The sequence below is a fragment of the Acomys russatus genome, chromosome 31 (genome assembly GCF_903995435.1).
Source record: "Acomys russatus chromosome 31, mAcoRus1.1, whole genome shotgun sequence".
NCBI classification, from domain to species: Eukaryota; Metazoa; Chordata; class Mammalia; order Rodentia; family Muridae; genus Acomys; species Acomys russatus.
In genome coordinates this window covers 7,180,051-7,203,370 of record NC_067167.1, presented here as the reverse complement: position 1 = coordinate 7,203,370, position 23,320 = coordinate 7,180,051, and the positions used below count along the sequence as shown (strand labels likewise).

General features: G+C 45.0%; 1 protein-coding gene across 1 annotated transcript; it reads right to left on the bottom strand.

Moving 5' to 3' along the window:
• Positions 1-3,004: 3,004 nt before the first annotated feature.
• On the bottom strand, positions 3,005-22,202 carry Rtcb (RNA 2',3'-cyclic phosphate and 5'-OH ligase). Its single transcript, XM_051172951.1, has 12 exons — positions 22,009-22,202; positions 20,545-20,623; positions 18,320-18,387; positions 17,066-17,165; positions 14,220-14,376; positions 11,980-12,136; positions 11,003-11,162; positions 10,133-10,308; positions 9,511-9,699; positions 8,299-8,409; positions 7,057-7,176; positions 3,005-3,347 (listed from the first exon to the last, which is right to left on the bottom strand). Exons 1-12 carry the CDS (start codon positions 22,099-22,101, stop codon positions 3,240-3,242), a joined length of 1,518 nt encoding a protein of 505 aa, XP_051028908.1. The 5' UTR covers positions 22,102-22,202; the 3' UTR covers positions 3,005-3,239.
• Between the last annotated feature and the right edge of the window lie 1,118 nt (positions 22,203-23,320).

The window sequence follows — 23,320 nt, the reverse complement described above, 5'->3', positions numbered from 1 at the left end:
CCTCGAATAGACTAAAGCAGCACACAACGTATATCCATATATATAACCCCCGGCATCCAGAATAAATGGAAAGGATGCTCTTTATAACAATCTCCTCTCACCTACTTAACTGTAAGTTAGGTGGAGTAGGGAGCAGGGACGATTTTCCGTATGTTCTATAAATGAATCTGAGGCACAGAGAATTAAATAAAGCAGTGTACTAACACGGCGGCTGTTACAATCCAACTAGAAGCACACAGTGCACCTGTATGAGGGTGCAGTAGCCTGAGTTTTTATTCCTGTAACAAAATACTTGTGATACTCAAGAAACCATTTTTTTTGTTTTTCTTTTGTTTTGTTTTTTGAGAGAGAGACAGAGGGTCTCTTGTAGCCAAGGCTGACCTCAAACTTGCAATGCAGTCAAGGATGGCCTTGAACTCCTGACCCTCCTGCCTCCACTTTTCAATCACTGGGATTACAGATATGCATTATTAGGCCTACTTTAGAAGAAAAGGTAAACTTGGCCGTTAAGCCCTCTGCTTTTGGGATTGTGGGAAGCAGTACATCATGGTGGAAACACAAGAGAGAGGAAGCTGCATGGAAGCCAGGGAGCACAAAGAATGAGAAAGGTGCTGGCAGTGCCATTCTCCCCAGGGAAGGCACACTTTTGAGGATGAAAGATATCCCACTAGCTACGGCCCCTTGTTTGTGTGTGTATATGACTGCTTGCATAAATGTGTGGCACCACATGTGTACAGTAGCCATGGAGGTCAGGTGTCAGACCCTTGGGACTGGAGTTGTAATTGTAGCCGTGTGGGTGGGTCCTCTGGAAGAGCAAGTAATCTTATCTGTTTAGTCCTTGGTACCAGCTCTTAAGTTTCTTGTTCCCAATGGCAGCAAGCTGAGGACTAAGCCCCTTTTTGAGGCACTTCAGCAGCAAACCATAGAAACACTTTCAAACTCAACTTGTACCCTTCTCCCATGACTTTGAGCATGACTTGACATTGCTGAGTGAGTTCCCTCATCTGTGGCCCAAGAACACTAGTTCACAAAGGTCTCCTACTTAGTGCTGAGAATGTTGGTGCTGATCTCACTGGTAGTTAGAGAAAATAATGAAAATGTCAGGTTCAGGGAGGAGAGAGATAGGAATGGGTGTCCTTAATCTAGAGGCTTCTCTGACTGACATTTTGCCTGTTGCTGCATCTGTAAAGTAGAGCCATCAGATGAGTCACTGGTCATCGCATAAAACCTTTGTAACCCAGAGAGCTGGATTTGGTCCACCGGGAAAGTTCTGAGATATGCCTAATAAAGAAGGGTTCAGCGATCCGTCTATGCCTCAGATGGGCTGGCACACACTGGAAGTCCAGGCCTTTCCCGATTCCTGGCACAGGTGACGCCAAGGGATCACATGTCATGCACCCAGATCCTCTTCCCTTCAGCTCCACTCCCCTGGATGTGGGCTCAGGTTGTTGTCTCTTAACAGGTATGAACCCTTATATGACCCTGCAACTCTGCGGGGAGACAGCACCTCTCTCTTGATCCAGAGAACTTCCAGGATCTCTTATTTAATTATCCCGTGTCACTTCCTCAGTCGGGAACTGGAAGTGCTGATCTGGGTGTTCTGGTCTGAGCTTGCATGTGGTTAGCTCACCCATGCAAGCTGAGAGTGGGCATAGGGGTGTGGGTTCTGAGAAGCAGGAGTTCGGTTATCAGAGGAAAAAAGATGCAGGTGGCTGCACATTTTGAGAGCTGGTAAGTATCTAAACGGGACAGGGATCGAAGTGAAGAGGGGGAGGACTAGCGATGCTCAGGAATAGGACTGGCAAGACTTGGGTGAAGGCGAGAGAGGCGGCAATCAGTGACTCTAGGGCTTACTACATGCCTTATGGGTAAAGGCACTTGTTGCCAAGCCTGAAAACCTGAGTTTGATTCCCAGAACCCATATACGAAGATGGACTTCTGCAAGTTGACCTTTGACCTCCCAACTACGTATATCCACCAAAGTGCCTGATTGAAAATGCACAGCCTTCACATCTGTGACCATTAGCATAGCCAACTTGATAGGTTCTAGAACTATCTAGGAGACACCTCTTGCGTATGTCCATGAGGGAGTTTCTAGATTGGGGTGAGACGGGAAGACCCACCCTGAATGTGGATGGCCCCATTCCAGGTGCTGGGGGCTGAATACAAAGGAGAACACGAGCTGGGTACCAGAATTCATCTCTGCTTTGTAAATGAAGTGCAATGTGACCAGTTGACTTCCTTGCCATAGTGGCATGCTTCTTTAAGATGTCTCCAAGACAAAGCAACTGTTAATATCACCAGCTGTGATCATGTAATGTCTTTGTAACAGTTAAATATGTGGCTGGGCATGGTGGTGCACACCTTTAATCCCTGCATTTGGGAGGTAGAGGCAGTTGGATCTCTGTGAGTTCAAGGCCAGCCTGGTCTATAAAGGGAGTCTAGGACAGCCAAGGCTACACAGAGAAACCCTGTCTCGAAAAACAAAACAAACTATAAGTGTGGTATCCCATGGGTGCTTTTTGTCATCCCTGTGCAAAGCATTACTCAAAGCTGGCTAGGTCAGCCTCATTAGTGTGTCACCAGCCGACGCCACACTACATGTACTCTGCCCTGTATTTAGGGTAAGAAAGACAGAAAGGGTATGGAATGTTATTTTCTCTTTGGCCCCTATTCTTTGCACACCGTATGTCCTCCTCAACATACCCGACTATGCCTTTTGATTAACATGCACTAGTGTTTTGATGAAAACACCTCAGGTACCTGGTGCTCTCCATGAGAGAAGTGAATCTGAAAGCTTGCTTTGTGTAGAGGTCCACAGGTGAGTGGGCAAAACTGACACAGTAAGAAGAAAGGAAGCATTCAAAACCTATATTTAATAGAACATTTTTCATGATCCCTACTGGGCTACAGACAAAGCTTGGTGTGTAAAGAAGTCCACTCTGGTGACTACAGACCTATATGACCGAGTAGGGCAATTTCTTGATCACTCCCCGTACCCCAATAGATATCTGCAAAAACCTGTGCGACAAAGGAAAAAGAGGCACATTTGCCCTGCTCCAAATGGAGACCTCACGTCTCCTGGAAAGCTGTTTTACAAGCTTGCGACAGCAGCCTCTCCACCAGCCACTGTGGCATGCACAGCTACAGCTGTCCACGTTGGATCCTGTCAGGCTTTGAGTCTGATGTCTTAAGAGTTTCAGTCCATGGGCACTTCAGAGACTCTCACGGTCTTGGATCTATCCTTTAATAACAGCAATTGGTCGCAGTTTAATGGCCTTCTTGCTGATCCCAGCATCATGGCAGGTGTTCACGACATCTGTCACATTCTTATAGGACTCTGGAGCCTAAAGGGAAGGAATTGAACACTGTAAAATCCACCAACAGGAAATATTTCAAAATATTAAGCTTCACTTGAAATTGTAAGAAATATTCAGGGACCAATTTTGCCCATTAAATTAGCAAAGGTTGAAAACATGAGCAAACTCAGAGCTGGTAAGGGGTATGAGATAAATACTTGGCCTTATATTTTCTTCTGCATTTTCTAATTTCTCCAAAAACATATATTATTTGTGTAATTAGAAGCAGGGGCCAGTTAGGTGGCTCAGTGGGGAATGTGCAAGCTGGTGACCAGACTTTGACGCCTGGAGCCCATGTACGTAGGAGAGACCTGACTCCACTAAGTCATCTTCTGGCCCTCACACATGCCTTGGCACACTCATACACACACACTACATACACTAATTAAAAAGAAAAACAGCGTGGTAAACACACTGCAAGTGTAAATACCAATCTCCCTGAAATGAAATGCTTCAAATGATATGCTAGTGACATAGCAAAATGACTTCTCTATTTTAGTAGCTATTCAAGTTGCTGAATGTGCACTGGCAACTTTCTCTTCACAACAGCTTTGTATCTATCTAAACAACTGCAAGTGCGGCTGTGCATGTACACAAACTCCCTGCCCTACACAGACCCACTGTCTTAGAGCCACTGCTAATTCCTGACCTGCTTCATCTCTATGCTTGCTAACACAGGGGCAGGCTGCCCAGACCTCACCGTGCTGCCCGCTCTTCTACCACAGCTCCCACTTCCATTTCTGAACCATTCCCACTGTGGCCAGAGGACCACTTCTTGTCACTCTCTGTGAACCCTTCTTTGTTCACTTCCTTCACCTTGCTGCTATGGACCCCACATCTTCTCTAATGCAGTTTTTGTCTCTAACTCTCTGAAGCAGATTTTTTTTTCCTCTTAAACTGGGTCATGTGACTAGGCCTAGAATGGAACCGGAGCCCCCCTTGATATTCATGGGTATTTCTACTCTTTCTCCCCCTCCCCAGGAACTACCAGTTTTAAGCCTTGCAGTCATATCAGACCACGTCCAAGCTGTCATCTCAGTTTCTACATGTGACTCATGCCCCAGTCTGACGTGGGAGACAGCCGTCTGGCTTCTGAGTCACTCGCTCTCTTGCAATGATTCTAGTGATGCCATTACCCAGTGCAGACTCTTCTTTCGCAAGCTCCTTCATTCCACGCTCAGCACCAACGGCCATGGCTCTGCATACCTCTCCCACTCCCGGCAGGCTGCAGCCCAGAGCGTGTTGTGACCAGAGACTACAACTCTTCTACAAGCGCACTTTTGGGCTCCTGGTCCTTCCTGTTCCCCATGGCAATATCCCCTTAACCAACCTATCACGCTCTACCATCCCTGCCAGTGGATCACTCTTTTAAAAGAAGGATCTCTTCCACTGTGCAATACTTTCAGGACAGTGCCAGCATTGTGCACCCCTACACAGCCAGATGCTTCCAATGGAAACACACCATCATTGAAGTTCACTTTCATCTCAAAGACACTGAGCTCTAGTAGGTAACCCATCTCTCTCTTTTGTCCTCCTCAGTTCCTCTCTTCTCATCAGCAGTCACACTAGTCAGATCATACCATTCTTCATTCAGAATCCTCCACTGTCTTCCCACTCACTATAAGTAAAGCTAGAGTCCTTCTGCAAAGCAGAAGCTAGCTAGGGGTGGTGGAGGGGTACACAGCCCAAAGGATCTGGTGCCCCTCCAGGTCTGACTTCATCCTTTTCTTGCTTGTGCTAGACCCAGGTTCTTCTGTACATCTCAGGAGTTTTACATCTATGTCCCCTTGGCCCACACTCAAGTGTCACACCAAAGCCTTTCCTGGCCATCCTACTGAAACCTCATCTCTCCCAGGCATTCCTTACATCCTTTCTTTCCCTGTTTGCTCTTTAGATAGCAGTCACACCATTATTAGTGATTTTCCTGTCTGTTAAATTCCATAGGAAGGGATTACATTCGTTTGTCCACGGTGTCATCCTTGACACCAAGAGCAAACATCTAATAAGAAAGAGCTGCAGGGATGAACGAAGCCATAAGGCAAGAAAGGCAGAGAAGCAGCCTCGGCAGGGCCGTCTTGGGCTGGCTGAATCCTGGTGCCTTTTTTCTTAAGTGTTTTCCACTTCTTTTAAATTAATCACTTATTACTTTTATTTTATGTGTAGGAGTGTTTTGTATGTTTTAGTCCTCTGCTTGGTGCCTGCAGTGGCCAGAAGAGGGCAGAGATAATTAAACTGAAGATACAAATGGATATAAAAAACCATATGAGTGCTGGAAATGGAACCCAGCTCCTCTGAAAGAACAGTAAGTGCTCGCTCTTAACCGCTGAGCCATGGCTCCAGCCCCCATCCCCTCTTTAGAACAAGTGAAAGTTTAAGTTACAACAACAACAATTAAAGCCTTGACTCAGTATTCTACTTGAGACTTTTAATCATCAAAAGCTTTAAGAATGAATATACCGATCAAGAATTAATTTACAGCAGTAAAAAGGGCGAAGCTTATAAACGATGACCAGAAGCTAAGTTACTCATGTGGTAGCACTGAGTAGAGAGTGACACCAAGAGCTTTATAAGGAGCTGCATCGTTAAAAGGACAAATAAAGTTCAATAACTTTAGCTTCAAAACAGCCATCAGGAAAGCACGGTGGTAAGTGCTCTGCAAGAAGGGAGGGGCTGGGTAACTAACTGGCTTTTGCTTCGGTTCATGCAGATCATTTAAATACATTTTTTCTTCTTCTTTGTGAATTAAACACAAATTGTCTCTAAACATGTCTCTCCTTTTTCAAATTTTCAAACTGAAATGTAAGCATACAACTGCAAAATCAAGGTTACAATCATCTTAAACTGCTTTTATTTATTACGTTTAAATGTTTAACAGTTCCGGGTGGTGAAGGCACACGCTTTTAATCCCAGCTCTTAGAAGGCAGAGGGACGCATAACTCTGAGTTTGAGGTCAGCCTGATCTACAGAAAGTATGGACAGGGCTACACAGAGAAGTCCAGCCTCAAAAAACCAAAAAGAAAAAAACAATATGTATATATAATTTTAACAGTTAAACTCTATCACCCGTGTGTGTGCACATGTGGTGGTTGGAGACAATTTGAAGGAACAAATTCAACCATATGGCATCTGAGGATTAAACTCGGTCACCATGCTGGCCCTCATAACCTACCTTTAAACATTATAATGTAGATAGAAACTACATGAACAGTAAAAATTCATTTTTATAGACTTAGCTTGCAATTAGTCTCCAAACAAAGGACAATATAAAATCAAAGCGAGATAAACCACAGTTGAAGCCAGGAGCAGTAGCTCACATCTGTAATCCTTGCATATTGGAGGCTGGGGACTGGTTCAAGTTTAAGGGCACAGAGTAGGCTAGAGTGGGCTACTCTGGGCTACCGGGTGGGAGTGGTGAGTGGTGGGGGTGTAGTAAGGAGGAACTGCAGGGGGAGGGGGAGTGCTGGGGGTGTAGTAAGGAGGAACTGCAGGGGGAGGGGGAGTGGGCATTGTAAAAACACATTACATTAGTGGATGGTATTCTCAAAACAGAAAAAGTGGGGAAAAAAAAAAAAAAAACCCAAACACCCAAACTAAAGCCCAAGTCATTTCTGTAAATAACACCGAGAACCCCCATCTCTGCCCACTGGCATAAGTCCTAAGGGGCTTTATGCTAAATACATATCAGAACTTCACTCACCTCTTCCATAACCAGTTTGGGTGAAGCAACACGAATTGCAATTCCCATATCTGCCAGTTTGTCTAAGACATCTTGGAAATCTAAATTACGGCGTGATTTTGCTCGGGACAGCGCACGACCCTAGGATGAGAAAGGACCAAGGACAGGAGTAAACTTCAGTTTATGAATTTTGAACTAAAACTTTGTTTTGACTCTAGTAATTACTTAAGCCTATAGAATTACATGCTTTTTCCTTATTTAAGATCTTACCATTTTCACACCCTACTATGTACACATTCATTTTCCCTTCTTTTTCTGTTTTCCTGTTTACTTTTTATTCATAATCATACTTAACTCTGCAATCCAGCTAAACTTGGAAGGGAATGAGGAAAAGATGGGACCCTAGGAACTTCAGTGAGAGCAGATTACAGGGTACTGCGAGCAGGTGGGGTGGGGGCGCTCTCCTGAGCTACAGGAGGAATGGTCTGATGGATAAGATGCCCACAAGTCAAAAGAATTAGAGTTGTCCACAGTTGGAAATGGTCATCTTCCTTCCTGCTGGTCTCGCCATCCCTGGACCCAAAGCGCTCCATGGCTCCCATGATGCTCATGCCTTCTTCCAGCCGTCCAGCCACTCAGTCTTGATAAGTTTAGGAGTTGGCAAACTACAGTTTGTATTTTAAGTACATTTTTTCTGAAGCACAGCAGAGCCCTTTGGCTCCTCTCGCTCTATAATGGCATAGCTGAACTGTGGCAGGAAGAATGGATAGCCCCCAAAGCCTAAAATACCTCAAGTACCTGGCTCTCTACAGACAGTTCACTGATAAGGTGGCTAACAAGATGGGAGGCAACACACAGAAACAGACAGGCTCTGACTTGCAAAGAGTGCATATCCCCCAAATCTGGAGTGGACTGTCCAAGAGAAGGGAAGAAATCAAGCAAATGAGTAGGTCCAATGGGCTGATGAAAAGAGCCCTGAGCTCACTGTGGCACATCAGTTAGTTATGCCACTTATTAGCCAGTGGCAATAAACTCAGCTACACTGCTAACTGTCCAGTTTGGATTTTCTGGACTTACTGATGAGGAGATACCTAGTCCTACAGCCAGTGCACTGAACAGTATATTATGGGGAATAATTTGCAAGAAATAGTCATGGCACACTCAAACCTCAATTTTGCTAAAGTTAATCAGGTATTTACCTGTCAAAATGCAAAACAGCTAAACTGAAGGGATGATATCTAATCAAGTTTTCATTTTCCTTACCGCTCCATGACAGGTTGTTCCAAAGGTCTCAGTCATGCCTTGTTCAGTGCCAGTCAGAACATAACTACAGGTCCCCATGGTGCCACCAATAAGCACTGGTTGTCCAGTGAGCTGCGGGTACACAAAATTTTAGAAAATTTTAGAAAGGCACATGCTTTTTAACATCTGAAATTTCTTGTGTTATAGAATTATAGAAGAAACCTAAGCTTCTAAACTCAGGCTCTTACAACTATATTGAGGCATTTCTTTGGTTTTTTAGCTCCTTGGAAAAAGAAAGAAAAAGATTTAAGGGCCTACAGCAGACTGAATATAGTACAGAAAACTCTCAAATTGGAGGGAAATATCTAGGATTTTCATCCATTCAAGGCACCTGCCCTCTCTGGACTGAGTGAGGGAAAGACTAGTAAAGCTGTCCTCTGAGGGGAGCCACCCAGCAATAGACCAAAGCACATGCTGAGACTCAAGCCAAACGTTGGGCGGGGTGCAGGGAGCCGTGTGGAAGGGTGGAGGGAAGACAGAAGGACCCAGAGGGGACAGAGCTGTACAAGAAGATCAAAAGTCAACTAACCTAGGCCTAGGGAGGCTTGTAGAGACTGCAGCACCAACTAAAGACCATGCATGGACTGGACCTAGGCCTCCTACACAGATGTACCCAATGGGTAGTTTGGTCCTCATGTGGGTCCCCTAGTGAGGAGTGCAGGGACTATCTCTGTCATGAACTCTGTCTGATGCATGCTTCTCAATCACTTCCCCATGGTGGGGCTGCCTTGCCAGGACAACATGGAAGAGGATGTGCTCAGTTCTGATGCAACTTGATGTGTTGAGGTGGGTTAGTGGTTTGTGTGTGGGGCGCTCCCCTTGCCTGAGGGGTGGGGGAGGGGGATAGGGGAAGATGGAGGGAGGGTGGGACCAGGAGGAGAGCAGGGAGGGGGCCATGATTGGAATATCAAGTGAATAACTAACTAAATAAATAAACAGGGGGGAAAAAAAGAATAAGGGAAAGAAACACTGTCGTTTAACCTTTGTCCTGCCTTCCAATAACTTCCAGGCCATATCCAGCTCAGGGGAGTGAAACACACCCAATAGAGCACTAAGATAAATAACTGGTGCAGACTGGGAGCCACCGTTGTCGTAAGTGACAGCTTAACTGAACCTCCCTCCACCTAGAATTCTCTAGATCGTGACCTCAAACACAGATGCAGGCTTCCATACCTGGTAATCAACAGCTATGAGCGGGTGGTGAGGAGGGAAAGCGCGGGTGGACCCCTTCCTGTGCACCAGCAGCGTCCGCTCCTTCCCGTCTACCACGTGCTGCTCCACTTTGGCGATATTGTGAGAAACATCGTAAATCACATGCAGGTCCAGATCGTCAGGGGTTGTGTTGAAGACTTTGGCAAAAGCCTAGGGGGAAAGCTTCCGTTACAAGCAGTCAGTCTAGCTCTTGAGAAACTGTTTCCTGCTTTCAGCTGGTCAACTCCTGAAATGAGTGGGGGACTTGAGAGGTCTACAACAGCACTCACTGGTCTTCACAAGAAGGAAGCACAGAAACTGCCCTTTAGACCCACACTGCTTGCTACAAACTCTACATCAGGCAGAGGCTGCTTTGCGGCTCTGGATCTTGTTCTGCAGAGACACTTATTCTTCCCCACCCTTCTCAATCACAGAGAATGGCATTTCCACTCTTGCTGAGGCCCCAGGCAAATCTGTGGGTCATTCTGGCTCTATTCTCCTGCCCAAGACCTTACGACACTTCCCTAGCGAGCATCCAGAACACACATTTCCAAAACCAAACATGCTTAACTTCCCGACTAACTCAAGAGAGCATTTACTTTACCTGACGGGTTAAGAAGGTCATAGAGGAGCGGTTAACCCAGGCGTAGTTCCCAGCCGCAGCCATTCCCTTTAAGTAGTCTTGCCCCTCTGGGGATGCGATCCGAGCACACGCCAACTGCCTGTCATTGACTATAATCTTGTCTCGCTTCATGGCCTTTTCCATAGCTACCAGCGCATCTGCAACAGAGCCAAAGGTCAAACCAGGTAGGCGTCTCTTAAATAAACCATTCAGATTTACTGTAGAGAGGCAGTGAACATTCAAATTAAAAGCAAAATCCTAACTTTGCTTCTGAGTTCATCCATTTAGTCAGAGAGGATGTATTTGGAGCTGCAAAGATGGCTCAGCAGTTAAGAATACCAGATGCTCTTGCCGAAGACCAGCGTTCAGTTCCCAGCACCCAGACGGTGGCTCACAACTGTCTGTTAACTGCAGTTCTAGAGCACGATCACATCCATCATAGAGTGAGATCAAGTACCTATTTTAGAACCCAACCCACCAAAATCCCTAAGCTTGCTGAGTGAGCAGCTACGTAACTCCACAGTCTGTGTACTATCAAGACGGCTAGCACTAACCCCCAATAGAGAACGCAGTGCTAAACACAGCTAGCATTAGCAAGTGCTTCCTGAGTGCCACACAGTTACATGCATTGGATACGTTATTTCACTAACCTTCCATGACAATACCAGATGAAGTAATGATACCCATTTTTTCAGATGAGAAAGATCTGATGATTATTAGTTTGTTCAGGGTCACAATGAAGAGAACAAGTTAAAAACACATGCAATGTATTTCTGTGGCTCAATTAATTCTCTTGTCTTGTTCCCCACAAAACACATTTAGTTCAAGTGAAAAATTAGGTCTAGAATATACCTGTAGCTACTTGGTGGCCCAAGCCTCTGCTTCCACTGTGGATCATCACACACACCTGTCCCTTATGGTCGATGCCCATTTTCTTAGCAGCATACTCATTGAAAATCTCATCTACAACCTGGATTTCTGCATAGTGGTTTCCTGCTCCCAGGGTCCCCAACTGTAAATATAAGAATGTCTGATTAAACACATTCTGTCCTAGTCAAAAAACAAACAAACATACATTTAAAAAGCAAACAGGCAACACCAAACCAATAACAAAATAACCATACAAAGTGACTCATGTAACAAAAAAATTCTAAGCCTTAGAAAGTCTTATTACTACATGTTTCTGGAGGACTAGAATACCACATGCTCTAAGTACTCACATAAGCCAAAATCCCAAGGGCCAAATTCTAGGAAGAATGCTGGTTGTCAGGTAAGCCCCAGGGTGAAATGACTAGATACATTACTTTTCATGTTAGGTACCAGGAAACACTCACCAAATCAAAGAGACTGTTTTATTACTACTGTTGTGTGCACGGTGTGTGTGGGCACGTGCACCGCAGCATTCAGGCAGAGGCCAGGAGACAGCATTTTGGAGTTAGTTCTCTCTGTCCACGTTTACGGGAGTTCTGGAGATGGAGCTCAGGTTATGAGGCTTGTGCCTCCATCCACCAAGTCATTCTCACTGCCTTCCATTCTTTTCAATTTTTTAAAGAAATCTAAAATATGTCTTACTTTGTAAACCTCATAATGGCATCCCACTTTTCTCTTATTCACTTATAACTCAGAATCTTATTTGAAAGCTCTGCATAATTTTTCAGAAAAATAATTCATAAGCAAACATTTTTTATATAAGCAAACATTTTTGTGTTCTTTTTGATGTACTGTTAAAACAAATATCTCCAAGAATCTACTTGTTGTTAAATAGAAGGTATAGATTTCTTCCCTTGATAAAAGCTAAATTAGCACATTGACCCTGCAAAGTGAGTTACCTGAGGAAGACCCCTTTTTTTGGCCCTGGGTGAGACCTTATTGGGGTCAGCTTGCAGCATCCTTCCATACTCCTCACAGTGCTCCTTGTCTTCAGCCCAGGCGTAGCCTTCTCTCAGGGACCAGTCCACACCCATCTCCAGTGCTTCCTCTAAGTCTCTGGGGGTGAGCAGGAAATGCAAGTCATTTCACAGCAAAGGACAATAAAACTTAGGAAGAGACTCATCTCAAAGAGTACAGGAATATGGGACAATTACTACGCTCCCTAGCTTTTCTTTCTTTACTTCTTTCTAAGGAAAGTAGTCAAATAAATGGTCATCATTTAAAATGGTGATAGTGGGTTGGAGAGATGGCTCACTGGTTAAGAATACTGACTGCTCTTCCAGAGGACCAGGGTTCAATTCCCAGCACCAACATGGCAGCTCACAGCTCTGTAACTCAAGATCTGACACCCTCACATAGATATACATGCAGCTAAACACCAATGCATATGATTACAGTTCCACTTGGCATTTACATAGTCTACTGTACTTAACATACAGACAGAACAAAGCAGGTTCTCATGTAGTTCGGGCTGGCCTTGAACTCACTGTGGCCAAGGATGATCTCAACTTCAGGTACTCCTGCCTCTCTCCCCCAGGTGTGGACACAACAGGTACTACCATGCTCAGTTTCTGTGCACACTACGTAAGTGTTTTACCAACTGATCTTACCACCAGCCCGTGATGTATTTTTCAATTGTTATTACTTTCTTTTATATTACATCTGCCTAAATAGCCAAATAAAAGCTGTAATCTTAATTAGATACTACCATCTACCTATTTTATTATACCTTTATCAATAATTTATGAAAAAATTAGCCAAATAATGAAGATATCTGAATTTCTTTAAGTAACACAGGTTCCATTTTAAGGTTTATTTTCACCAAAACACTGTATAGCTTTACTGAACCTGCACTCTAAAGCTGAAAGGCACAAAATTAAATGCTCAGAGAGAGGGCGCCTTCACCTTCACCCAAGATCCAGGATTCTCAAACACAGCCAGAAGAGATTACAGTTTTTAATACTCCCTTTTCCACTTCCCTAGATGACAATCCTTAAGGAGCAGCTGAATTAAGATAAAATTTCTACCTGAAATATTTGTAAAGTTGCTTCATGTCAAGCATCATTAGTGTAACGGCGAAGGCATCCTCTCTGAGCATTTAATTTTGTGCCTTAACAGCATTTCTGCATTAGTATATGCATATAAACTTAAAATGCAAAGTTCTGTAGAAATTGTCAAAGGAACATCTTTGACTTATACCTGATAAGCACACAATTCAATCCAGGCATTGTGGTATACACACATAATCCTAGTATTTGGGAGGCTGAGGCACAGGAACCATGTGTTCCAGGACAGCCTGGCTACACAGTACACAGAGAGTGTGAGGGCAGCGAGGCCTGCCAAGTGTAAGGTGCACGGTGTGTATGAGCAATGCAGCACTGTAACAGGTGCCCAACAGACAGTAGCACTGTAGCCTTGTGCCACTGCCCCGCTTGGCTAAATAAAGCACATGCTCAGTACCAGCATTCGAAAGGAAGACTGCAGATGAATGGGTCCATTAAGTGGTGCTCAGAACACAACCTGTCTGAAGGGCAGTCTTTGGTCTGAACCCCAACTTAACAAGCTTAGTTTACTATTTATTCTTTCACTTTGCTTTCTTAAGCAGTGGTCATTATGTGGATGATATATCAGGCACAGGGCCTTATGCTTAGGAAGTGTTATTATCCTAAAAATATTCTATATCAAGGGTGGCATTTTTCTTAATTTTTAATTAAGTAATTTTTATGTATATGGGAGTTTTGCCTGAACATTTACCTGTGCACCGTGTACATGTAGCACCCACAGAGGGAGAACGGGGTTACAGATGGCTGTGGGCTGGACCTCTGAAAGAGCAGCCAGTATCTTAACGACTCCATTGATCATCTTTCTAGCTGCACACTTTTTCTTAAGTCTTACATGTTGCCCAGGTTGGCTTTGAATGCCTGGCCTAAAATGATCCTACCATGTCAGCCTCTCGAAAGGCCAGGACTGCAGGTGTATCCCACCAGGTCTAGCTCATGAACACGGACCGGGACAGATGCTTTAAGAAGCAACTACCCTGCACTTGCTAAGACGTGACTGAGCAAACGTCTAAACTGGAAACAAAGCTGCATCATGCGGTCTCCTCCTCCCTTCGCATTTACCAGAACTGTGCGCTTACTTGGCATTCATTGGGATGACGCCTTTTGATCCCACCCCGACGGGAATGTGGTCAAACATAGCTTGGGCAAGTTGCTCTTTCACAGGCTGCACATCGCTCTCATCTAAATTGGTTCTTAGCAAGCGGACACCACAGTTAATGTCAAATCCGACACCACCTGCAACATATGGACAGTAAGTCAAAGATTAGCAAGATGAGACAGTCAGAGCATTACTTGAAGTTCTTTGCTATTAATATAGAGCTAAAAGGATACTCTGTTTCAAAGTACAACAAAGACAAGCATGTTGTAATGTAGCCTTCAAAGTGGCTCTCTGCTGAGTCAAGTCTATCAACATTGAAATCATATAAGCAGCACAGGTTCTAAGGTAGTTCCCCAACAGTGGGGAATATGGCAGACAGATGAAAAGGAGTCTGCCTCCCTGTATCTTCCTCTTCCTCACATCAGGCAGGCATTGATGAATTCTGTTAGTCATTTTTTCCCCCTAATGATTTCCTTTTTTTTTTTTTTTTTTTTGCCTTTCACTAGTCTAAATTATTGTCCTTTCTCCAACTTTGAAAAATATTCCAGGAGGCTGAAAAGATGGCTCAGTGGTTAAGACACTGGCTGTTCTTCCAGAGGATCCTGGCTTGATTCTCAACACCCACAAGGTAGCTCACAACCTCCCTGTCGTGAAGGATCTGTTATGCCCTCTTCGGCCTTCCCAGGTAACTAACACACACACGGTGCACAGACATACAGGCAGGCAAAACACCCATACACATTAAATACGATTTTTTAAAAAGAGAAGATATTTCAGGACTCTTTCTTTCCTAATTTTTGCATATAAGGCTATAGTATGTTTACATCAAAAAATGGGATTAACAATAATCGATAAACTTTAGAGCTATGTATTTCTGAGAAACAATGTCTCTCAGCTTTACTGAGACGACTGACAAGGAACAACTTGTATATGAAGTGTCTGTGTGCACACCCTGAGATGATGACTACAGTTAAGCTGGTTAACACCCCCACCACTCACACAACTACTCCCCTTTTCCCTGAGGAGAGAGCTCAAGACCGGATGTCTCAGCAGATCTCAGCACAGTGTGTTCCTGCTTCTGTATCCAGCATAATGCACATTAGTACCCAGGACTATAGTTCATCTCACACTGTAATCTGAGATGCCATCCTCTTCCAAATCAGCATCTCCACCCTCTCTCTACTCTGGCAACCGCTATTCCCTCCATGTGAGCAGTCCGTGGAATTTGTCCTCCCTTGTGTAGATTATTTTGCTCATGGGTTCACCCATGCTGTACCAACCAGGCAGGATCTCCTTTCTTCACGCTGAATAATATTCCACTCTCATTGCCTCTATTTAATCATCTCTCAACCAACATTTGGGTTGTTTCTTGTGAACTAATGCTACAGTAAACACACAAATGAAGATACCATTTTGAATAATGATTTCAGTTTGTTTATATACCCAGAAAAGGCCTGAGTGACTCATTGAAGTTTTATTTTTTAAAAGAATTTCCATGAACTATACTCTATAATGGCTTCATCAATCCAGTGTTACTAACGGTATGCATGTTCTTTTCTCAACATCCTCTTGTTTGTGGTATAAACACTGGTGTACATTCACTGGTGCTGAAGATGTGAACTTCTGTTCTTATATTTGTGCAGCAAGTACTCTGCCCAGATAATGGTGAGATTGCACCTTACATATTAAAATGGCTACCATCAAGGAAACGACAACAAATGCTGGTGACAGTGTGAGGAAAGAGCCACCTTTATTCACCACAGGCGAGAATATAATATAAACTTGTGTTTATATCATAGAATAGAATATTCCATGTCACCATTATAGAAGACAGTATGGAAGTGCCTGAAAATAGAACTACAATATGACCCAGCCCTAGCACTCTCGGGTTTGCACCTGAAAGACTCCAGATGAATGTACCCAGAGATACTTGCACATCCACAGCTGTAGCTGTACTAGTCACAGCAGCCAGGAAGTGGAACAGCCTAGATGGCCATCAACAGACCCATGTCTACAAAAAAATTATAGTAAATGTACAATAATTTCATTCAGCCATAAAAAATATTTGCAAGAAAATGGATGCAAGTGGACATTATTGCTAAGTGGAATAAGCCAGACTCAGAAAGACAAACACTCAATGTTTTCTTTCATATGTGAAATCTAAATTTAAAACGATGCATACCAGAGTATTACACAGGCATCTGTGGGTTATGAGGCTAGCCAGGGCATCATGAGAGGAAGAAGAGATTTTAAGGGAGATGGGAAACAGGACACATGCAGTAGGGAAGCAGGCTGAGGGACGAGTGGCCTAAGCTGTGGGAGAAAGGGAAGCAGCTGGAGGGGTGACGGAGGGCAGCTGGGAAGGGGAGTGATGGAAACAATGGAGAATGGCTGTAAGCATACGATGAAGCCAGCACTCTTACACTTTAACCTAAAAGTTAATGAAAAGTACTGTGTTTGAGGAAAGATGGCATGAGGAACTGCTGCCTCTAACTGAATTCATTCACTCCTCCCAGTAACGCTCCGTGGTGACATCAGACACATTTGCCTATGCCGTAACTGAGTCACCAAGAGAAATTTTGTCAGAGAAGTATTTCTTTTGTGGCGAACATCTAATATTGCTTGGCATCTGATAAAGTCCCCAACGTTTTCAATAAGTGGTTGGACTGGTATTTTAATATCCCAACTGTCCATAACCAACTTTAATGTAGGAAAAAAGACATCATAGAATATGAGACTGAGAAATGCACACAAAGTTACTGTCTCAGAAAGGCCACACAAGAGAGAGAAGCCACGCTGTAACAGCGAAGGGGACAGGGGCCTTACCTGGGGACACCACTGCTTCAGGGTCATTCATATCAAAGGCAGCCATGTTCCCTATGGCAAACCCATAGCCCGAATGCACATCAGGAAGCCCAATAGACCGCTGGAAGAGAATGAGGCATGAGGCACGGCTGTTCCACTCTACGGCTGGCTGCCTGAGGGGCCTGCCCTTGACTCAATCTGCTGGTGGGACATTCATCTGCGGACTCCTAGTCACAAAGCTGAGTACAGCCAAGGACATCTTTTCATGAAGTCTGACCACCAACAGAAAAGACTCAGAGAAACAGGCCATAGGAGAACCATACATTAAGTACACGGTGCTGTTACTCTTTGAAATCGTCTTAAGACACTGCTAAACCATGGTTGTACCAGGGTTTATACAGGTCACAAGGAACTTCACAAATGAAATCTGATAACATTAAGACAGCATATTCTATACATCTGGGGGTGAGTGAGGGGTGCTGTGCCAAATGGGAAAGAAGTCAAATATGGTGGGGACATGGAGACAACTAGAAATACAGGGGTTTGGTTTTGTTTTGTTTTTCTTCTTCCTTTTTGGTTTTTTAGAGACAAGGTTTCTCTGTGTAGCCTTGGCTGTCCTGGACTTGCTTTGTAGACCAGGCTGGGCTGAAACCCAGAGATCTGCCTGCCTCTGCCTCCCTGAGTGCTGGGATTACAGGTGTGCACCACTGCACCAGGCTTGAAATATGGGTTCTTAAACATACAAGCCACCATCACCCCCACCCCCAAGTGCACAGCACTGTAACTAGCGTTAAGAGGCCTCATTAAAGTCTGGTAATGGTCCCACTCTCAACTCTGAAGGTGAAATTTGAATGCTAAGCTAGTGGCTGCCCGTTTATAGCATTCAGCTCCACCTGTCTACTGTAATTGCTCCAATAGTGCAAGACAGCTGGCTAGGCAGTCCTCTCCTACTCTGTTCAGTTCTACTTACTCTCTCTTCTTTTCCTCTTCAAGTATCCTTAGACAGAGACACAGTAAGACCTAGAATGGTGCACTGGTGGAGGAATAATGACGCACAATGGCAAGATTTATATATCTCCATATAAACTGCTCCAAAGGTTTGCAAATGCTTAGATTCCAGAGACCAAGAGGCCATCCATCCAGACTCAGTTCTTAGCTCTAGGGGTTACTGCTGTGGTCAAAGGTCACAGTCTAAATGACACCAGTTTATTGGGTGGAGCCCTTCATTTGTTCCACAAACTTTGGCCAATATAAATGGCTATGGTTCCTACTCACGTGAACAATGCCAGGCAGCGCCGCCACATTGCCAATCTGCTTCATGGCTGGCAGGAAGCCACCAACACCTGAAAACAAAGTAAGTCTTAGAAAGATGACACGTTTGATTTTCCCCCATTAGTTACATACATGAAGGGGCAGTGGTCATAGTTACAGAGCTTAGAAGGACAGTGGAAAGTGGGGAGGGCACCTCAAGAAGAAAGTACAATTCACAGGAAGGACAGGACAAGCAGGCACGCGTGCCAGCGTTCTGTGCACACAAGAAGCTAGCTGGCTTACAAGTGCGGCAGGGACAGGAAACATTAACTATTAGCCTCTGTGTTGCCAGCATAAATGTGCTCTCTCAACCACACACTAGATACTACAACTACTAACAGGGGGGCTGGAGAGACCGCAACAACACACTAGACACTACAACTGCTAACAGTGGGGCTGGAGAGACTGCTCAATGGTTAAGAGTACTGGCTGCTCTTGCAGAGGATCCAGGTTCAAGTCTCAGCACCCATGTGGCAGCTCGCAACCATCTCTAACCATCTGGATCTCCAGCTTCAGGGGATCAAGACTTTCAAAACAAAAAAGTGACACCAAATCAGCAGTAATGTTAATCTAAGTGACAAAGAAGGACAATGGGGAAGAGCAGGGAAACCAACAATGGCTTGAGAGTCAGGACAGATGGAGGACAAGGACAGCTTCTCAACTGCTTACAGGCCTTTTGTTTTGTTTTGTTTTGTTTTTAATGTGTACTTGAATGTATGAGGCCACAGGTCAACATTAAGTGTTTTCCTTGGGACTCTCCACGTCATTTTAAATTTTTTATCCACTCACTGTATGATATGTGTACATGCTCAGGGAGGTCAGAGGGCAGCTTTGTAGAGTCAGTTCTCCTGTCTTTACATGGGTCCTAGGAACTGAACCCAGGTCCTGAGGCTTGTGTAACAAGTACCCTGTCCAACGAGTCCTCTCTCTAGCTCTCCACCTTATTTTTTGAGACAGGGTCCCTCCCTGAATCTGGACCTCAACTAATGGTTAGACTGACTGACCTGCAAGCTCTGGAGATCTGCCTGGCCTCCCTTCCCCACCAAGTGGTGAGATTACAGAGGCGCTCTTGTCCTGGCTTCGATGTGGGTGCTAGGGATGCCAACTCAGGTCTGCATGTTTGTACAGCTGGCACCTCACTCACTGAGCCAGAGCAAGCCTCTAGCCGTGCCACTTAACACAAGTGGGCATATTCCAGCGAGGGAGGAAGGGATGTAAACTGCTGATCTAGAGAGTGGAAAGGGCTGGAAGATGCTTCTTTCAGGACCACTTCAGAGAACCATGTCAGAGCACTGCAGCTTTTGCTCTGGCCCACGCTGCAGCCATGAGAGACAGGCGGCAGTCCTGACGTTCACAAAAGCTAGTGCACCAGGTACAAGTGCTGGTTTTGCTTTTGCACAGTCTGTTGTGGAAGCTGGTGTGGCCTGTGCCCGTGGTCCTGCTGAGGTGCCTCAAAGCCTGGTTAAGAATGTCTGGGTCCCCATGAAACCCTCCTATGCCCAGGTTTACCAGGAATTTGAGGTAAAAATGGGGTTAATGACCTTCATCCGTTATAAAATCAGGAGTGCTGATAAAAGAAGTAAAGCTTTGAAAGGCTCTGGCCCATGGCCACCATTAACCATTTTGATTCCGTTCAAGACGAATCGTGTTGGATGGAGACATGGAACACGGCTGTAGACTTATCGAAGTGCCATTTACAATGTGACATTAGTAAATGCATCTGAAAAGCAGCACCCACCCCCAAAGAAAAAAGCACTAGTTTTAAAATCAGGTTGAGATTTGAATTCTGGCTCTGTCACCATGAAGTTGTGACAAGTTAAAAATCGCTTAAACTCAGTGCATTTTGAAGTTCTGCAAAAGATATACCATCTTCCTTTTTAGTTATTACAAACATGTCCTGGACAATCAACATAAAGTATCTGATGCCGTGCCTGGCGCACAGTGGGTGAAGGGTAAACCGTAGCCCTGGCCATTACTTTGTGAGGTTTTCTGAGAACGAACTAGCCTGGACCTCCAAATCCTTTTACACAGCAGCCATGTGCCAACACGTGATCACAAACAAACAGGTGCTTTGATCCAAGCCGTGATCGCTCCTTGAACGTATTTTACACCGGCTGAGTTCTTCTCTATCCTGTGAACGAACAGAGAAGGCTCTACATGTCCCATCCAAGAATCTCTCCGGTACTTACCACCACCTCGACAGGCATTCCTTAATTCCTCAAACATGAGTTTTTCCAGAGCATCGTTCACATAAAACACTCCTTCAACCTGATAGCAAAAGAAAAGCAGAAAAGCATTGTCTCAACCCAAGCTCATCAAGTACAGGCCCACTGGGGAGACCGTGTGTACTGTACGTAGTGTCTACACTGCCTGACTCTGCATGAAGCCACACTACTTTTCATAAGTGAAAACCTTCCAATCATAAACTACAAAGATTTTTAGGACATTTCACATCTGGGTTTAAATTAGGAATGTTCAACCACTAACATCTAAGCAACAATCTCCAAATCGGGGAAAAAAAAAACTGCTCACAAATTTCTAAGGTTATGTCTACCATGAGTTTGCTATTGTGCAAGTCACACATTTTTAAAAAACAAAACAAAGGGTGTCCTAAATAACGTACAATTTTCATGTGTCAATTAAACAAATTGGCAAGCGAATCTACTAAGAAACTACTCAGTTTCTTCCACAAAACAAACACAAAGTAACATTGCTTTATTGCTGTGGCCTTTTTCTCCCCAGCTTGCAAAGTGGTGTAAAGGAACGGCTAAAAGGAAATTCTGTGGTTTTCTGACAAGGTCTTATTTAAAGTAGCTCTGGCTGGCCTCCTACATATCCCAGACTGTCCTATTAACATTGTAGTATTAGGGATCTTCCATCTTCGGCCTCTAGGGATACAGGCCCGAGTCACCAAGAAAGGCCTATTGGGAACTTCTTTTTTTTTTACTGAGACAAAGGACTGCAAACCTATATTGCATTCCCATGGCATTTGAGGGACTGAGTCAGTTAACACGTGTGCCAAAACCTCACAAGTGTTTTCATCCACTCCTTTAGTGAAACCCATGAGCGCAAACGACCACGGAGACAAACAGTCCTGGGGTTTCAGCCCCTGGTCTCCGGCTCCCAAGTGTTCAGTTGAAACACATCACCCAAGTAGAGAAAAAGAAGTGGGCTGGGCATTAAATCAGTGCTGTCTTCCTAGATGGGTACAGCTGGGTCACCAACTGATCTTCGGGGGGGGGGGGGGGGTCCTTCGCGAAGAGTATATTAAATGCCTAAATCTTGCCGCTTGTCGCTACATGAGAAGCCAATTAAGTTTGGGGAATCCCATCAGTTAAACGTTAACTACATAACTGCCATGACTCAAGAGGAACGGAGTTCCTTCCAGGCTAGCAGTGCCAGCTTGGGAAAATCTCGGGAAGACCAGAAACAAAACGCGCCTTCGCGGTGCGTGAGCCAAACACGCGTGAGCCGGCCCGCCGCGCCTGTCCTCGCGTGCGTGGACCTGTCGCGCGGGGACCGTGGGTCCCGAGCTGGGGAGGGAGAGGCGGAAGCCTGCAGGGGCCGACCGGGCTAGCCGTGGACCGAGACGGCCGGTTCCCGGCTTTTAGCGCGGCCTGCAGCCCCGGAGGCCGCTGCCTGTCCCCACTCACCTGCATGTTGGGCACAAAGCCCTTCTTGATCCTCCAGCAGTTTTTATTGATCTTGTCCAAGAACTGCAGCTCATCGTTGTAGCTGCGACTCATGGTGGCGGCAAAAGCGGCGACAGCTCCGCGCTACGCCGTAGGAAGAGAAACCGCCGCGCTGTCCACCAGCTTCTCACGGCGCCGCCTCTCAGGGCGCAGGCGCGACCGGATGGCTCCTCCCCCCCCACAGGAGGGGAGACGGCGAGCGCTGAGGCTCAAAACTGGTCGCTCAAGTCCTCTTCATCTCGTTACAATGCCTTCCATGGGCGGCAGCTAAATCAAATATTTTTTTTTTTTACTGAAATATAGCTAAACTATCCTTCTCAGTTTTGTTTTGTTTTGTTTTGTTTTGTTTTGTTTTGAAGGTAAAGCCATGCTATTTAACCTTTGTGAGCCTGGGACTAATTGAAGACATGCTTGGCAGTGTTTTCGAGCAGCTCCCAACAACCTTTGAATTTGGATCATGTTCTAGAGGATAGATAGTTCGGAGTTCCCAGCCCCGCTAGTTAAGCAGCTGAGCAAGACAAAATTGTGGACATACAACAATTTCTGTTACCAAAAGAGCATCTTCAAGGAAGCATATCTAACAAATGCTTATGAAGGCGTCTGCTATGGCCAGCGATGTCATGCATGCAAAGATGAATAAATTGCACTTGTAGATCTTTGAGGTTTCTTAGCCCAGGTTGGAGTAAGCCCTCTGTCAATATGTGTTTAAAGGCAATTGACTCTTTTTTTTTTTTTTTTTAAAGAATTTTGTTTTCTTTTTTAAATGACTATTTGTGTGTGTGTGTGTGTGTGTGTATTGGTGTCTTGCCTGCATGTACGTCTGGATTTCCTGGAACTGGAGTTAGAGACGGTTGTGAGCTGTCATGTGGGTACTGGGAATCGAACCCAGGTCCTCTGTAAAAACAGCCAGTGCTCTTACCCGCTGAGCCACCTCTCCATCTCTCACAGTTGACTCTTGCTCTTAGGAATAAGAGAGCTTGCAGCGATGTGTTTCTAGTCCCATTCTGGGAAGAGCAGCACAGTAGCGATCGGGAAGGCTTGGGCTCAGCTTCCACCAATGCCATACCACCTCTGTGTGATGAGCTCCTCTCAGCCTCTGTTTTCTCGTTGATGAAATGGGTAGGGTGACTGTGAAGGTCACAGGAATGAAACCGGAAGAGAAACCAGAGCTGCTCTCGTCTTTCCCCCCAATTGCGTAAGCAGCGTATAGACAGGGTGTGGCTTCTGCTCATCTCTAGATGGCCATCCCTGATGTCCACCCTCCTGTTCTCCG

Coding starts and splice junctions, on each gene's coding strand:
- Rtcb (XM_051172951.1), bottom strand. CDS start 22,101: ATGAGTCGCAGCTACAACGATGAGCTGCAGTTCTTGGACAAGATCAAT. Junction 14,377..17,065: donor TGAAGCAGTGGTGTCCCCAG/GTAAGGCCCCTG, acceptor CATATGTTGCAG/GTGGTGTCGGATTTGACATT. Junction 9,700..10,132: donor TGACCTTCTTAACCCGTCAG/GTAAAGTAAATG, acceptor CTTTCCCCCTAG/GCTTTTGCCAAAGTCTTCAA.